The sequence below is a fragment of the Nuphar pumila genome, chromosome 14 (genome assembly GCF_984573655.1).
Source record: "Nuphar pumila chromosome 14, dmNupPumi1.hap1.1, whole genome shotgun sequence".
In the NCBI taxonomy this organism is placed as follows: Eukaryota; Viridiplantae; Streptophyta; class Magnoliopsida; order Nymphaeales; family Nymphaeaceae; genus Nuphar; species Nuphar pumila.
This window is the reverse complement of record NC_143262.1, coordinates 68,862,658-68,881,270: the sequence shown is the minus strand read 5'-3', so window position 1 is coordinate 68,881,270 and position 18,613 is coordinate 68,862,658. Positions and strand designations below refer to the sequence as shown.

At 40.4% G+C, this 18,613-nt stretch overlaps 1 protein-coding gene across 1 annotated transcript in view; it reads right to left on the bottom strand.

Annotated features, from left to right (window-relative positions):
* LOC149816917 (uncharacterized) overlaps positions 1-4,032 on the bottom strand; it is a 113,128-nt gene extending 109,096 nt beyond the window's left edge. Inside the window, exon 1 of the mRNA XM_089987163.1 lies at positions 3,613-4,032. Within this exon, the coding sequence (XP_089843289.1) occupies positions 3,613-4,002 (390 nt within the window). The 5' untranslated portion in view covers positions 4,003-4,032. The remainder of the gene's footprint in view (positions 1-3,612) is intronic.
* Between the last annotated feature and the right edge of the window lie 14,581 nt (positions 4,033-18,613).

Here is an 18,613-nt window from a genome sequence, read left to right as displayed (position 1 = left end):
TATTTTGGTGTCATGACGGATCTTTCGATGTCATCTTCCACCAAAAACACTCAATAATAAGCAAAGAATATGGCTCTCCCTTGCGCAAGAATCAGCCCACAAATCGTTCTCATGGAACCTTGGGTGCATGGATTCCCTTCCAAGAGCCTATGCACATGTGTAGAAGTCGGCCCTTAAGAAGGATTTTAAACCCAACATGAAAAATACCTGTTTTCGGGTCTTTTAAAGTTCGTCAAACCCATATCGTACGATACAGAGTGTATCGTACGATACACCCGATACGGGTACGATACATACTAGTATCGCGATACGAGTGTGTATGTATAGTTAGACCAAAAAGTAACGATACGGACAACCTTGGTTAAAACCCTTTAAAATATTATAGATTGGACCTCTTACCTTGCAATTTCAATCTTCAAAGCATCCAGCAATCATGCAAAGATATAAATCCATCACAAAATCAACTTGTAGGGCTCAGACTTTTGATAAAGTTATGGGCTCAATTTTGGACAAATCTACAATTTTTTAGGGTAATTTGATCTAAAAATGCAAGAAAGAAGGTCATTTTGGGTTTATAGGTAAAAAAATGGGGACTTCTTTTTGGCCAACAACATGTATAGTAGGATACATGATGGTATCGTATGATACGGGCCAATACAAAATGTTAACCCCTGTAAAATGATTTTTATGCATAAAATCAACTTATGAGCTGATACACTGATATTCTATGTTATATTGTCCTATACGATACAATAAGTACAATGTTGTTTTCTAGAATTGTTTTTTTAAACGTTGGCCACATTCTTTGATGGAAGGCTTTTGGATCTTATATTATCAATTATTTGCAAACTCTACAGTTGATCCACTGCTGAGTTTGAAGCATGCTAATGAAACTGTTTGGACAAACAGAATTGTTCTAATAACAAAAGTGAAGTTGTGGGACATGGTAAATCATTACTTGAAGTACTGATCAACTCTATTTTCATTAGTACGATTTTTTATCTTTTCTTCTAGAAAACTTAATAAAGGCATATAGAAGAACACCTAATGGACTGTTTCATGGTTTGAAAAAAAAACTTAGGCATGGAGCACCTGGTCGAAGGTAGTCTCCTGCTTTATCACCACCCCCTTTCTCCACACAAGCTTGGAAGTCTATTATGAACCAGATGACTTGGTCGCAGCTCATCATCCCAGAATAAATTTCCTCATCACCTTTAGCCATGATCCAATAACCAGCTTCAAAGGACACAATTACGTAGTCCTGTTCCAGATCAGGAAATATTTTGAAAACCATATCTGGTCCAATGTGTTAACCAGAGATCCAGTATGTCGTTGAATGAATGCTGTATTGGAAACTTTTTGGAAGTGGCCAATATTTAAGTGAGGCTAATAGAAAGACAAGTACCCAAGTTACTAGTTAACTGTTCAGAGGAGATGATATTGAATCCTTAAAGAAATTATGGAAAGGAGTTCAATATGTGAACATTGCTTGCTTGGACAGACCTGGCAATGTTGCAGGACTAAATGTCCTCAATATTCCTAGGTAGGTTTATCCTTCACACCAGTAATCGATGACAGCATGTTCAAAGTTCCTCTTAATGGTAGATATCTTGCAATTCGAATTGGAGTGTGTTTGAGGCAGGGCTCTCATAGTGTGATCCCAATCAACAGCTAGACTTTTTTTTTCAAGAAACTCTGAAGAGTGAAGAGAATTGTTCTTTCAAGTAATGAGATGAGAAGGTACAGCACCAATGATTTATATTGTAAATCCTGTAGACTGTTCTGGCAGTGGAACACTGTCTTTCGGTCACATATACATAAACCAAAATCAAAGACCTTCATGAGCTTAGCAGCATTGTTATTTTCAGTTCAGAATCCTGGGTACGGGAGCAGGTGCGGGTGCGGGTGCGGGTACGGGTATGGAGGGTACCGCACGGCAATTCCAAAAAATGTGGGTACGGGGACACGGCTAAAAATATACTGAAAAATATATATTATATATCTAAAATATATATTATTTATCTAAAATATATATTATACTGAAAATATATATTATATGTCTAAAATATATATTATATATTGAAAACAATAATATATAATATAATATTATATAATATAGGATAATATAGGACACAGCAAATGCCATGTCCAGGTACCAGTACCTGTGTCGACATGGGTACGGCACCCTAAGTGCCGTGTCGCAGTAACATAGGTTCAGATCGAAACATGTCTGATCTAGGAGAGATATTGAAGCACAGATTTTGATTGTACCATCTTCAAACTCAAGAAAATAACATCTTCTTATTCCCATATGGCGATTGAGTGAGATAGAAGACGAAGTTCCAGCAGCTATCTGCTGTCATCTGTGAAGATATGAAGCTTTGCATAAAATCTCCATAACTTTTACGAGTAATTCAAAAAAAACTCTCCAATTAATTTGAAAGTTTACTGAAAGGTCTGCAAACATGATCAATCTGAGGATAAAGCCCCAGCTTTATGTAAGTAACAATGTGATGATAAATGAACATTCCAAGACATTTCTCAGTATGCATTACATTGTGACATATGTTTGTGGTAGTGGAAATTTTTTGCGTCAATTAAAACTGTGCAAAGCATTCGTGATCAAACAACAGAAAATCAGAAACGGAATATAGCGTAGATTCTAGCATAACTCCCAATATATTCACTGGAGCACAGAATTTTAGCACATCATATGGCTTTCAAAGTCTTAGGAACAGAAGTTACATAATGCAGTATGATAGCCACAGGGAAAAAAACGGTTATAGGACAATAGGTGAAATAACAGAAACAAATACAAACATCCGGGTCCCAGAAGTGTTGCCCGTACTGCTTTAATCAATCAGATCATTTAGAATATTAGAAGTAGTAGTTGTAAATGTTTCCAGGTTATCATTAGTAAGAGCTAAGGCGCTTGAAGCTCAAAAAAAAAAAAGCACTAGCCACAGACAAACTAAACAGTACATGACGTTCTCCCTTACCTGTCAAACTGGTTTTCGTGAGACCACAATGTTCCCATTCAATCTGCCATTGTCATTCACCTACCATCTTTTGAAGCATAAAATGCATGCTTCGAGTTCCATCCTTTGAAGCATAAAATGTAGGCTTCAAGTCCCGTTGCCCTCAAACCAAACAAAATCGCTAACTTTCTGCATGATCTTTGCCACCATTTACGCTCCCGATCTGTCCTTTTAAAGAGCCATAATTTTCCTAAGCATTCATATAATGCCCACCAAATCCATTACCCCGAACCCCACATACAATTTACATGTTGATCATTGCCATGCTCCGTTCCCCTCAAGCAAACAAAAAATGATTCCTGCCACTACCAAATCCATTTATAAACTGAAAATTCAATCACGAAGAGAACAGCCAAATTCATAAAAAAAAAGAACAACTTATTCATTAGTTCATCGAACTAAAAAATGCGAATTCACAACCACATTAACAAAAATAAAGATACAGTGGAAAATAAGGTATTTTCAGCCTCTGCACACATATAAGAAAATCAACGATAATCCAAGAAAAGCACATACACAAGAAAATCAACACCCCCCCCAAAAAAAAAAATAGAAGAAAAATGGAGAACGGTACCTGCGCATCCTGCAAGGAAGCGGCCTTATCGAAACCCCGATATGAGTTGCCCCAAATCTCGACATTCCTTCGCCGCTCCGTGGTCCGGCGCCCCCGGCTCCCCCACTTTCGCTCACCCTCAAGACGGCACTCGAGGCCCCTGTTTGGCATCAGCGCAAGCTGCGCAAACTCTGCGAGCACGTGAGCGGCATCGAGCTCAATCTTCACCATCGGATCCCGTCCAACGCCACCGGAGGGCTCATCCTCCGGCGATGACATCTCTGTTGTCGGCAGCTCTGAGGGCGGCGCTAGGGACGGATCGGCGCGCCGCCGGAGCTCCCCGGAGGGGGGTCCGGGGCTCGTGGGGGCTCTGGAGCAGCAAACCCTAATTTCGTCGCCGTCCGCGGCCATTGAGGAGGGGAGCTGCTGCCGCTCTCTGTACTTTCAGATGAGAAAGGGAAGAGAAAAGGGAATGCCCTTGCGCGTTGACTCCCTTTATAGATCCCATCTCCTCTCGCCACGTATTACCGCCAGGTCACACACTACGTCCTTGACTCCCCTGGTTGACCTCTTTATCTGTGCCAGATCATTAATATTGTCTTAGCTGGCATCTTGCTCTGCGGACAAGTAGATAAAAAGCTACGCCGGACGAATGCTTTGTTGTGGGCCCGCCCTAACGTAGATGCTTTTATGTGTGAACACGTTGTTGGGAGACAGTAGGTGGACGGAACGGAAGTGCGTTCGGGAAGAGCTTGGGTGCTGAAACTACTAAGATAACTTTGTTTGTGGCTCATTGACGAAATTGCCCTTATTGGCGTGGAGAAATTACGAAACGAAAACATCGGATCGACTTAAGGCGCAAGCCTTCCGTTGACGTTGCTGGCATAATGACCTATGTCCGAGTCATATGGCTTGGTTGACTAGCACATCCGAGCTAATGGTGACCGGAGTCATTGAACCACCAAATTAATGGGTTGGATGGCCTCGACTGAGTCGTAGGCTAATGAGCTAACAAGCTGTTGACTAGGCGGTCGTTAAGACCTGATGAGCGACTACTAGCTAGCCTACCCGGGACACTGTCACCGACTTTGTGTTTGATTTAGCTGGCTAACTCAATTCAGGCTTGTAAGGCCTTGTTAATTTGAAGAAATTGGACTCAGTTAACTCAAACCAAGTCTTAAAGCTGCCCGTCTTCGCGGATCCAACTTAGAGTTCAACGATTTGTGTCAAGTTTGCTTGTCTAATAAATTTTTAGTAAGGCCTAGTTTGGCATTGATGGTTCAAATCGATCGTCTGCCAGGGCTTAGCTGGCTCACATCGAGTCTTGATTAACTCTATTCGATTGTTCGAGTGGGCATATATAAGTCATCAATAAGTCGTCATTGGTGTACTGAAGCAATTGACTTAGTCCACCTCCCAGCTTTGCTGATGTACTAGGCTCTCAGTTGGTCTCTCTCTAATCGTTGGAGGGGTTTAAAGCCATTGGCCGCCCTCTTTGCTTATTAGAGAACCTCCTTCCCAAAAGTAGGAGTGTCAACAGGTTGGGTTTGGTTTAGACCCAGATGGAACCAGACCTGGCCCCGATTTTTTGGGTATGGTATCAGGGCTGGACTCGGCTCTAATCAAACCCATCATAAGAAAAACCATACCCAAACCCAATAAAAACTACATGAATAGGAGCCCGGCTATACCTGGTAAAACATTATTTTTTTCATTTTTATATTAAAAAATTATGGGTCTTAATCAGAATTCGGGTCGGGTCCGGGTCTGGTATAAAATTTCACAAACTATACCCCGTTCCATGTATTAATCAGACCTTCAGGTCCCAGACCCGGGTCTTAATCAGGTCTTCTTATTTATCACCATACCCAGACCTTATAGAGTTTGGTACGGGTCAAGTCCAAGTAAACCCAACCCGTTGACACCCCTAGCCATAAGGCAAAGAATGCACACCCCAGTATCCAACTCATGACATCCATTAACCTGTATGTCTTAAGACGACCAACCTAGCCAAATGTGCCAAACCCATGTGGGCCATATTTGTTTGTTTGTTGTTGATAGGTTTTTTGATGTCGGAGCATAAGCATCGGGTTCGAGGATCCATTTGGATCTGCTTTTTATGTTTTAAATTTTATTTAAATTGTACTTAGATATTGATCCAAATGATAGATTCATTTCAAATTAGGAAGTGCATCAAGATAGGAGCTTACTTAATTAGTGTTTATCAAAATTATGAAGTTTGTTTAATTCTAATTAAGAAACCTCATTTTATAAAAAAAAAAGATGAGAGATTTAAGAGTTTTAATTAGAGTTGAGTTGAAATCAGATTTGTTATATTTTTCAGTTATTTCTTATTTTCAGTTAATTTCTTGTCATTCCTTTATGCTTCTCACTTTTTTTTAGATAAATTCTTAGTTGGCTGGACTTTTTTTGGTAAATTCGATTTGGATTTATGTCAGTTGGTATTAAAGCTCAGGATCATCGCCTCAATTCGTTCAAAAGAACCAACTTATTGGATTTTAGTATTCACCAAGTATTAGACACGAGGAGCGGATCTTGATAGAAACATGACACAACTCTCCAACAAAATTTTCAAAACAACAGCATCCGAGGTTACTGACCGATTGACAACATCATGTGGCAGCATAGCGCTTGACAACATCATCTTATGGTGGCCATCGATCAACACCACGAAATGTCCACCCCTTGCCAAGAGCAGGGACCCAGGGAGCGGCTATGTGCCATGGCTAAGTGTCATAGAAAATCGCATGACAGCATTTCATGTGGGGCTTGTACTTTGTAACTGTGGGCTTCATCCAATGCTGTCATGTCATTCGCTGTGGCACTTAGCCATGTCACTTAACCGATCCTTTCATCTCAACTCCCTTACCAACGGGGCTGTGGTTGTTTGGTATGAGCTGTTAATGCAGGTCACCATGTGTTGAGACGTTGCAAGTTCAAAACCCAATGGTATGTTGTGTGTGTACCTGGTGGAAGTCTGCCTAAACCCAGCTTGCTTATAAAAAAAAACTTCACCTCTTTGTTGAAATAGTTTGATCCACCAGCACAATCCTGCTCTACGCTATGTGTCATACCAGCAACTTTGATTGGATTTCCAAACCTAGCATCGACCCATTTTTCGGCCGGAGTTTTTACTTGTTGTGGAAGCAGCCCCTACTAGCCGAAACCAGTCCCGCAGCCCATTGCAGGCTTGGACAGGCTGTCAGCAACCTCCTTCAACAGCCGGTGTGCGTTCACAACCACCGACGACTCTCTTCTTCTTTCCCACCCTCATGTAGGGATGGGCAACTGGCCCAGCCGACCAATGGGCCAAGCCAACCCTGCCCACCATGGGCAGGGCTTCGCCATGATTTTAGTACCGGGCCCATTAAGTACGGGGCTGAAATCTGGTCTGTTATATATGTGGACCAGGCTCAGGCCGGCCTGCAGGGTACCAGGCTGGCCCGATAGGCTTGAGTTATTTATTAATTTTTTTAATAATATAAATTTTTTAAAAATTAACTATTACATAACAACTTTTGGATAACTATTATTATTTACCTAATTAGTTGCACGGGAACTTTCTATTTTGTTAATTATTACTATTTAGCTAATTAGTTGCACGAGAACTTGTTATTCTCTTATTAACCCATAATTTCAGTCAACCATTTATGCATTTTAAGATTGGGCCAGGTCGGACCCTACCCACTTTACATTGGCCCGTTAGGCCAATGGGCCAGGCCATGGGCTTCTCTTCAAACTCGAGCCCGTTAAGAACCTGGCCAAAACCCAGCATGATGGACCGGTCTAGGCCAGGTCGGCCCGATGCCCACCCCTACCCTCATATGAACATACAAGAACTCGGTCAAGGAATGGCCGCAGGCTAGGATGACATCAAGGAAGCCCCTCATACTGTCGTATATCCGCTTCCCATTTTTTCCATATGAGAGGGGGTAGGTGGATTTACTAACCCCTACCTACCGACTTTAGCCCACCCAGCAGAAGGGACGACTGTCGGCCAGTGGCGGAGCCATGGGTGGGCGGTCACCCACCCTAACATTTGAAACTGAGTCGTCCCATGACTCAGAAAACTGAGTTGACTCGAGAAACTGAGTCGACTCGAGACCCGGGCTCTCGATAAGTCTAGAGCCTGCGTTTTAAAGACGCAGGCTGAAAGGGCGAGGGTTTTAACCCTCGCCACTTTTCCTCTCCTTTGTGCTCTGCCCCTCCGTTCCGGCGTTCCCCATCTGTCATCAGCAACCCCATTCTCCGGCTCTCCTCCCCTGTGCTCTGCAGCCACCGGCAACTGTGCCGCCGGCCTCCCTTCGGTGAACCCATGGTGTCGATGCCCCCTCCGAGCTTCTCCCTCTTTGCTGCAAGCTCAGGCGACGCGAGCCACCGGTGTCGCAGCCGAACCTTCCTCCTCCGTCATATTCCTTTCGCGCCGGCGACCATCGCTAGTCGTCGGCCGTCGCACTGCCGCAGGTAACCTCCCTACCCCCATCGCTAGCCGTCGGCTTCGCTCCCCTCTGCCTGTGTAGTCATACACTTCAATTTCTCATTTCATTTCTTCCTGTTACGTTACCTAATTGGTTACTTCAGTCAATTTATGGTTCAAACTGCCACTCAAAGATGGGGCATTTCCCATTTGATATAGGAACTTCTGTGGGCGTACCCACAGAACATGGTTTTGAGCTCGATGAAATCCACATATTTGTGATTGCGTGGATGGAGTTTTGTCTAATCTGCCTGTGATCATTAGCAGCATTGAAGCTTGTTTGATGCAGATCTAATTGGTTTGTGAAATTGGTTAACTTTGTAAATAACCGGTGAAATGAGAAATTGGTTCCCAATGTGGTGCATGTGCCTTCAAAGGGATCATCTTGAACGATCAGTTTATGCAAAGAAGCTTTTATTTTATATGTTTTTCGAGATCCTATATTTTGCAATTTCTGATTCCTTGACAAGTTGTATTGTGTCAAAGCTGAAATGATTTTAACTCGTTCAGAAGAATCAGAAGTTACCATTTCTCAATGACCAAGATTTTTTTTGTCTTTGATTTTATACAATTGAGATTAGAATAGCCTTGTTTGTTTGCAAGGGAGTTGGTTCATTGAGTTTGAAGGCTTCAAGGGAGGTTTCTGTATTGACCCAAGAAGTTGCAGTTTCTGAACCCAAAAGCGCCAAGGACCATGATGGGTTGGATCTGTTTGAGGAGATGAAGCATAGGTTTTTAACCTTCAAAAACCAGCAATTTCTGTAAGTGGTAGTGAGAAAAAGTTCAGGAGAGTTTCAAGAGATCTTTGGTTTATCAGTCAACTTCAACCCACATGTGCATATTTGGACAGGAAAAACTTGGACCATTTTGGAAACCTTGCCGAAGCCCAAGCTCCGAAGGTGATGATACATTCTAATTTTAAGCACTGGCCATGTTTTCCATCACACTAATAATCAATCATTCTCGATGGGTGTTTTTATTCATTTTATCACCTGAACAATGTTGGGGATTCGTTTTGAGATGACAAGGTTGGATGCAGTTTATGGTAATTGCATGTGCGGACTCCATAGTCTGTCCTTCCAAGATCTTAGGAATTTAGCCTGGTGAAGCATTTACCATCCGAAATGTTGCCAATTTGGTCCCCCCCATTTGAGGTACTTTGCTTGCTTGGTGGTTATAGGATTCTGATAGATATTTATTCTTTTCTTCTAAATTGCAATACCTTATACCTAAGGCATCAGTTTATGAATAGATATTCTCATATATTGAATTTTTATTGAATATTCTGGTTTTCTGCAGAGCGGGCCATCTGAAACTAACGCAGCCCTTGAATTTGCTGTGAATACTCTCGAGGTAAGGACCTTTTGTTCTTCTCCCGCTATTAATTGCTTCTTCTTTTTATCATAGTGACTGCCCTTTTCTTCATGTTTGATGATTTCATTCTAAGTAGAGGTTGGGAATATATTTGTAATTGGTCATAGCCGATGTGGAGGAATTAGGACCCTCAGCCTAATTCCTTTTAATTAAGTAAACAAGTATTGGCTAGCAAGCTTATGTACCTAATATTTCATTATTTTGTTTCTCTAGTTTTAGGCTCAGCCTTATTTACTTTTATGAAAAAAAAGTTATTAAAAGTTAAGATGTGTTATGAGTTGGCTAAATGAATTATCATTCATCAAGAACTTGATTTTTTGGACTGACACTGGACTTTGCTTCCACTGCCTCCTCTGATTGCCAACAGGGGGCAAAGCCCCCTGCCTTGTTCTTGTTCTTGTTGTCATTTCATTTTACTCGATCCTTTTTTGCAATGAGATTTGGCTTATATAACATTGTCATATTTTTTTTTCGTTGCGTAGGAATGGATAAGTTTATAACAAAAAGGTCAATCTTTGATAAATCTTCTGTAACTCGAGAATGAGAACCAAGTCAGAAAATATGCAAAACAGAAAATGATAAATCAGAGTTACCTGCAGAACCTGCACTTCGTCCTTCTATTTCTAGTTATCATCCTAATATCCAAGATAATGTTCGTAGAGCATATATGATCCGAGGTCCTTGTCAACCTCGAGATTGTATGTTTCAACTAAACCACCAAAAACGAAGGTTCATTCCAGCTTGGTATGATGAGTATAAGGATTGGTTGGAGTATAGTACAAGTAAGCATAAAGCATATTGTTTGCAGTGTTATCTTTTCAGGCCAAAAAGCACAGAGAAGATTAGTGTAGAGGCATTCGTATCTGAAGGATTTGATAACTGGAAAGACAAAAGAGGTTTGATAAACATGTTGGAAGCTCTGGCAGTTTTCACAATTCAGCACGAATGAAGTGTCAAAATTTGATGCAACAAAAACAACATATTGATTCTATACTTTATCAACAAAGTGTTCGACAGAAAGATGAATATAGACTTCGCCTTTGGGCAACTGTTAATGCAATCAGATACTTGTTAGGTCAAGGATTGGCATTTTGAGGGCATGATGAAGCTGAAGAATCTCTTAATAGAGAAAATTTTATTGAGTTGTTGAAGATATTTGCAAAGATCAATGATGACATAAATAAAGTTGTATTGAAAAGTGCTTCAAAAATAACAAATTGATATCTTCTGATATACAAAAGGATATTGTCAAGGCTGCTTCTATACAAACCACAAATGCTATTATCATGGAACTTGGAGATACCTTTTTTTCTATTTTACTTGATGATTCTCGTGATGTATCAACTAAAGAACAAATGGCTATTGTTTTATGGTTTGTTAATGAAAAAGGTCGAGTGGTTGAGCGATTTCTTACTCTTGTGCATGTTCTTGAAACAAGTTCTCTGTCACTCAAACAAGCAGTTGAAGAAGCATTCTGTAAGAATAAATTAATCATATCAAGTTTGCGTGGACAGGGTTATGATGGAGCAAGTAATATGAGAGGGGAGTTTAATGGATTGAAAAGTCTTATATTACATGAAAATGCATCTGCATATTATATTCATTGTTTTGCACATCAACTTCAATTGGCATTAGTTGGTGTTGCTAAAAATATTCATTGCTTGATGTGTTTTTCAATATATGAGGCAGGTTGTCAACTTTTTTCTCCACTTCATGCAAGAGATCTGAGCTTATTCGAGAAGCAGAATTTATGTGAATTGCCGAAGCACTTGCATTGGGTGAACTTGAAACAGGACGAGGATTAAATCAATAAATAAGTTCCAAACGACCTGGTGATACTCGGTGGGGTTCTCATTACGATGCTTTGGTTAATTTACTCAGTATGTATTCTTCTGTTATTCAAGTGTTAGATTTCATTGCAGAAGATACATATTCAGGAAAAAGTTCAGATGCAATTATTTTATATCATCAGTTGCAAGATTTTGAATTTGTGTTTTGCTTACATTTGATGTGTAAAGTTTTGGGAATAACTGATGATATTTCACAAGCACTTCAGCGAAAAGATCAAGACATTGTGAATGCTATGAGTTTAGTCACTATATCAAAACAATGCCTTCAAGGTCTGAGAGACAATGGATGGGACTCTCTCATAAACAAAGTGTTCATATTTTGTAAGAGATTTGATATTCTGATTCCTGATCTAGGGGACTCATATACACTTCAAGGACGACCAAGACGTAAGGTTGAAAAGATCACCACATCACATCATTATCGTATTGATGTGTTTTATGTTATTATTGATTTGCAACTTCAAGAGTTGAATGATCGTTTCACTGAAGCAAATACAGAGCTCCTCCTTTCAATAGCATGCTTGAGTCCAAAGAATTCTTTTTCTGCTTTTGATAAAGATAAGTTGATTTGTCTTGCTGAGCTTTACCCTAAGGACTTTTCTAAAGTAAACATAATTAGACTGGAAAATCAATTAGATATATATATTGCAGACATGCGAAATAGTGATCAGTTTTAAAGTTTAAAATCTTTAGCAGAGCTAGCAGAGATGATGGTAGCAACTCAAAAGCACATTGTATTTTCTCATGTGTATCTATTGATTAAGCTGGCATTAACTTTGCCAGTTGCAACAGCAAGTGTTGAAAGAGCATTATCAGCTATGAACAATATCAAAAGTCGTCTACGTAATAGAATGGGAGATGAATGGATCAATGATGCTTTGGTTACTTACATAGAGAAGGAGACATTTGATACCATCAGTGATGATGCAATTATGAATTGTTTTCAAAATATGAATAATAGAAGATGCCAATTGTAAAATTTTCATGAATTTAGTTGTTTGTATTTCTTAAGTGAACAATTTTTATTTTAGTTTAAAAGTACAATTTAAGGTTTTATCTTATTATGTTCATAAATTTAGTTGTTTGTGTTTGTAACAATTGTTATTTTAATTCAAAGGCTTATTTAAGTTTTATCTCTCCACGAATGACTGTTCCTCTAGCGATTTTTTTTTGGCTCCGCCACTGGTCCGAATAAATGGATCGTCCTTTAAGACCATAGCATTGTCCTCGAGACCCGAAGTCTGCCCACCCAAGGAAAAACTTCTGGCTCCGCCACTGCTGTCGGTCATGCACTAAGCGATGACCTGCTGTCGGCCAGTCTTGACCGGCGAGATCCCCACCTATCGGCAGAAGAGCCTACACCTGCCGCTGGTTCGCTGGTGGTGTTGGGTGGTTCTCCTTGGCTAAACCCTAACTGCACTTCCCTTTTCCCCAAACCATTGCAGGGTTGGGTGGTCTTGTCTGAACCGGTTTGGTTCAAAACCGATTCAGTCCCACCATGACTCATCGTCACCCTCCTAGACGTTTTCTAAAGACCAGTTCATGCCTTCAAACCCAATTCACACCCCAAAACAACTCCACTAACCCGATTTCAGACCTTGGACCAATCCAAACCCTTTTAAACCCGGTCCAAATCAAACTAAAACCTATTTTGACCCATACCCACTTCAAAATCCAATTAAATTGTCCCACTATAACCTAAATATCTACTTAAACCAATCAGATCCTATTTCAACATGTATTCCTTGTCCAAGTCCTAACCCAATCCAAGATTCACAAGCTCCAATTTGTCCCAAACTAAAAATGACTTGCAAGTCCTAGTATCCAAACATCCACCAAGAATTACAGAACAATGGTTAGATTATTGAATTTGTGCTGGATATGATGATAAATTGGATATTCTGGAGTTCACATGCCGACGTGGTGCAAATGCATTCTTTGATTGGATTCAATTAATGGAGTGGACCTTCCAGCAACACCAAATTACAAAGTATTGAAAAGTCATCATAGCCATTATTTCCTTTCATGAAGTAGCTTGATGGTGGTGGATGGATGTGCAAGCCACTCGTGCGCTAAGCCAGATCAAGATGAAGCACGTTCACAAAACATTCATCCTTCACTTTTGGTCCAAAACATACCCAAATGTTGTTAGATAATATCCTATTTGAACCTATCCCAAATGAACCCTCCTAAAACCCTTTTCAAAACCTTCCGGTTGCCCAAATCCAATTGTTTTAGATTTGGATCCAAAATCTCATAATAAATCCAAATATGATTTATTAGATCTATCCAAACCCATTTTAGAAATTGTTACCCAGACTTCAAATCGACCTTAATTAAGCCCTAACCAAACTCACCTAGACCCAATCTAAGGTGAACCCTCCTATATCCTACCTACTATCCAAACCCAACCTCATGATACCCACAAACAATTAGTTTTGGATCATAGTGGATACCCTCAAGACATACACTTTATCCAGATCCACAATCAACATAAACCCATCTTGTTTGCCTCAAGTCTGTCCCAAACCTTCAACTTGCCTGGATTGAAACAAGTTTTCTTAAAGTGAATCATGATTTCATCTCAGCCAATTGCTTCAGATTTGTTTGACATGTTTTACTTTAGAGACCTTATAGATGATTTGAAAAAAATATTCATGCCCTTGTTATGCATATTGAATAAAATTCAACAAGTTATTTTTTCTTTCTAGTGCAACATAAAAACATTGTTCTACATTGAGGGCTCATAAACCATAAGGTAGAACAAAATTGAAAAATGAGTGCGGAATCTAGACTTGAGGGCAAAACTTCTCCAAATCAAGAAGGATGATGTAATAGCAAAACCACCAGGTCAAGAGTCCATTTGTATTCATTTTTTGTTTTTATTTAGATTATATTTGGATATTGATCTAAATGATGGATTCATATCTAATTAAGAAGTGCACTAAGATATAGAAACTTATCTTAGTTTATCAAAATTAGGAAGTTTGGTTCTAATTAAGAAACCTCATCTATAAAAAGATGAGATTTAAGAGCTTTAATCAGAGTTGAGTTAAAACTAGACATCCAGAATTGCTACTTTCCAGCTATTTCAAGTTTTCCTGTTTTCAATTAATTTATTGTTTTTCAATTAATTTTTTGCAATTCCCTTAATATTTCCTATGTTTCCTAGATAAATTCGTGGTTAGTTAGGCTTTTTCTGTAAATCTGATTTGGATTTACGTCAGTTTTCTATTCCAAAGACCTATTATTGAGTGAAAACTAGGGACTTGGGTAGAATAGGTGTGTGTGTGTGCACGCGCGTATGCTCACGCAACAGCAAAAATAGAAATGAGGGAACCCTGCTTCTCAACTTGATAAGAAGGCAGAAGTATGCACCTTTTGTACATATTTTTTTGTCCTCTATTACAACAAATCACTTACGTGCGATTGAATGCCTTGATCTCAACCAGATATCTGTTGGGTTTCTCTCCTTATTCAGTTTCGCCGCACTCCAAGCCCTATTCGCTGCAGTCTCTTTCAAGCATGTTGCCTCGTCTTGTTGAGGACGTTTTCGTATTCGCTGGACAGCGATTTGTAGAAGTCCTCTCAGTTGAATGACGATTCAGCTGTTCAGAGTTTGTGGATCAGCGATTTTGTGGTTTGGGTTTGGAGCTGCGTAAGTCGACTTCATATTTGCTGCATAGCGATTTGTGGTTATCGCTGAATAGCGACTTCTGCTGTCAGCAGAACATCGATTTGGAGTATCGCTGAATAGCGATTTCTGCTGTCAACAGGACAACGATTTGGAGTATCGTTGAATAGTGATTTGTGGTTATCGCGGAATAGCGATTTCTGTTGTCAGTGGGATAACGATTTGGGTATCGCTGCATAGCAATTTGTGGCATCACAGCACGGTGATTTGCGAGTATTGTTGGAATGGCAATTGACACTTCTGATGCTTCGTAAGTTGTGAAAGGCGTTTGGTCTTTTTCGCATTTAATGCGGGTCTCGTCTCCTATATATATATATAGGATGGATGAGAAAGGCTAGTGTAACCTTTTCGAGACTTTTCGGTGAGAGCTTTGCAGAGCGCAAAAAGGCAGAAAGTGTGAGAAACACTTTTAGGGCACCAAAAAGGGTGCGAAGAGAGAAAGGGTAAGAAGTGCTGCTACACTTCTTTTCAGGACAACTTCGTCAAGCTGGTTCTTTAGATCATTCGTTCTTTGTTCTTCAGTGAGGTATATCCTCTTGTTTATTTGTTACACCTTGTGTGTTTGTAAGGCTTATGCCTTTTAACCACCTTATAATTTTTGCAAGAAGAGAGTGAAAGGTGCTGACCTATTGGTCGCTGTGGACGTACCTCAGTTGAGAGGGAACCACGTAAATCGTTATGTGTTGGTTTTGTTTTCGCTGTTGGTTTGTTTTTTATTTTCTTTCACTGTCATCGTTGCATTGTTTTCATCGATTCACACTTGTGGAGAAGACTCGATTCGTCAGTTTGTTTTCTCTTTATTCCCAACATCTGGATCAAAGCTTTGGTTTGTATATTTGTGTGTGAAGTTATGGAAAATAACATTGTCGAGCCTATGATCAGTTTAAATGGCACAAACTGAATGACATGAAAAACTAAGATGGAAGACCTCTTAGTTTGTAAAGATCTGGATGGACCCATTAAGAGTGTCAGTGGCAAACCAGAAGAGATGAAAGACGTCGAATGAAAAAAACTAGACCGAAGGGAGGTTGGTTTTATTCGACAGTGGATAGACGACAGTGTCTTTCATCATGTCTCTACAGAAACTTCGGCGCATGGTCTTTGGATCAAACTAGAAAGCCTTTACGACAGAAAGACGACAGTGAACAAGGCTTTTCTATTTTGGAAGCTTGTAAACCTCAAGTATAAAGAGGGTAGCTCTATCGTAGAGCATTTGAACGACATCAAAAGCATTGTGAATCAGCTGACCACAATGAAGATCGCTTTTGATGATGAGCTACAAACTTTGTTGCTCCTTAGTTCCCTTCATGAGAGTTGGGAAACTTTGGTGGTTATTGTTAGTAACTCTGCACCTGATGGAACGGTAACTATGAGCCAAGTTACCAGTAGCTTGCTGAATGAAAAAACTAAGAGAAGGTCATCAACTGATGCTTTTACCTTCGAGGCGTTTGTGGTTGAAAACAGAGGGAGAGGCAGGAGTAAGAACAAGACCCCACACTTCCGTGGCCAATCCAGAGGCCACTCACACTCGAGCTTGAAAAAGGATGTCGAGTGTTACTATTGCCACAAGAAGGGGCATATGACGAGGGAGTGCAGGAAGCTCAAGTTCAAGGAGCAGAGCAGAGAGAAGAGCCCAGAAGAGAAGCAGGGTGCCACCACCGCAGTCACAGAAGAAGAGCTCATGGTTGTTTGTGATGGCACCAGCATAAATTTGATCGGTCAGGAGACTGATTGGGTGATTGACTCTGGAGCTTCGTTTCATGTTACCTCATGGGTTGGCTTCTTCACTTCTTATTCGCAAGGTGATTTCGGAAATGTCTGAATGGGAAATGAAGATGTGTCAAAGATTGTTGGCATAAGCGACATTTGCTTAAAAATAAGTGTTGGCTACAAGTTGTTGCTGAAAGATGTGAGGCATGTACCAGAGATCTGACTGAATCTGATATCTACCGGAAAGTTGGATGATGAGGGCTACAACAACACCTTTAGTGATGGAAGGTGAAAGTTAACCAAGGGTTTCTTGGTGGTAGCCAGAGGGACAAAGGCTTGTTCCCTTTACACTTTGCAAGCGAAGATATGCAAGAGTGTTGTGAATGTTGTGGAGACTGACTTATCCACAGAATTATGGCATAGAAGGCTCGAGCATATGAGCAAGAAGGAGCTGCAAGTTTTGGCCAAAAAAGAGCTCCTGGCAGGTGCAGCAGGTACATCGTTAAAACCATGTGTCCATTGCTTCCATGGCAAATAGAATAGAGTTTCTTTCCATAGAAGCATTGCATCTAGAAAATCCCACGTTTTAGATCTTGTACATTCTGATGTATGTGGACCTTTGAAGGCCAAGACACTTGGTGGTGCACTGTACTTTGTGACTTTCACTGATAATCACTCAAGGAAAGTTTGGGCTTATACACCAAGAACTAAAGACCAAGTTCTAGAGGTATTCAAGCATTTTTAGGCCATGGCTGAAAGAGAAACTGGCAAGCAGTTGAAGTGTGTTCGCTCGGATAATGGCGACGAATATCTTGGGTCATTTGATCAGTACTGCATCAATCACGACATCAAGCATGAAAGGAACGTGAGGATGACACCTCAACAGAATGGGGTTGCTGACAAGATGAATCACACCATTCTTGAGAGAGTTAGATGTTTGTTGTCTCACTCTAAATTGCCAAGATCTTTCTGAGGTGAGGCAATAAGGACAGTAGTTGATCTTATCAACTTGTCTCCTTCCATTCCTTTGAAGGAAGATATTTCAGAGAAAGCTTGGACAGGGAGAGAACCTTCCTATGGACACTTAAGAGTGTTTGACTACAGTGCATTTGTTCACATTCTGAAGGAAGAGAGGTCTAAGCTTGATCCAAAAGCCAAGCAGTGCATCTTCCTTGGCTATGGACATGAAGAGTTTGGCTACAGACTGTATAACCCTATTGATAAGAAGGTGGTCAGAAGTCGAGATGTTGTCTTCCTAGAAGATCAGACCATTGAAGACATTGGTGAGTCAGAGTCATTAGAATCCAGTAAAGGTGATCTTGTTGATATAGATCCCCTTGATGCATCGGTTGTTCAAGATCCTGTGGAGGAGATGTCACCTCCTCAGAATAATACAGAGGAAGGAAGTACTAAGACAGAAGTTGAGGGGGAGCCAACATCCCAAGAGCCACTTTCTCAGACTCCGATAAGGAGGTCTACCAGAGAAAAACAGTCATCCAGGAAATACTCATCAAATGAGTATGTGATGATTACAGATTAAAGTGAGCCAGAAACTTTTGAAGAAGCTTTGGAGGATGCAAACCAAGCTAAGTGGCTTAAGGCAATGAAAGAAGAGATGAATTCATTGCATGAGAATCACACCTTTGATCTGGTAAAGACACCTAAAGGGAAGAAGGTGTTGAAGAACAAGTGGGTCTTCAAGTAGAAGACTGATGGCGACAACTCCCAACCTAGGTACAAAGCACGACTTATAGTGAAAGGTTTTGCTCTAAAGAAGAGAGTTGATTTTGATGAGATCTTCTCACCAGTTGTAAAAATGTCCTTCATCTGAACTATGCTTGGTATAGCTGCAAGCATGAATTTAGAAGTTGAGCAGCTTGATGTGAAGTCTGCATT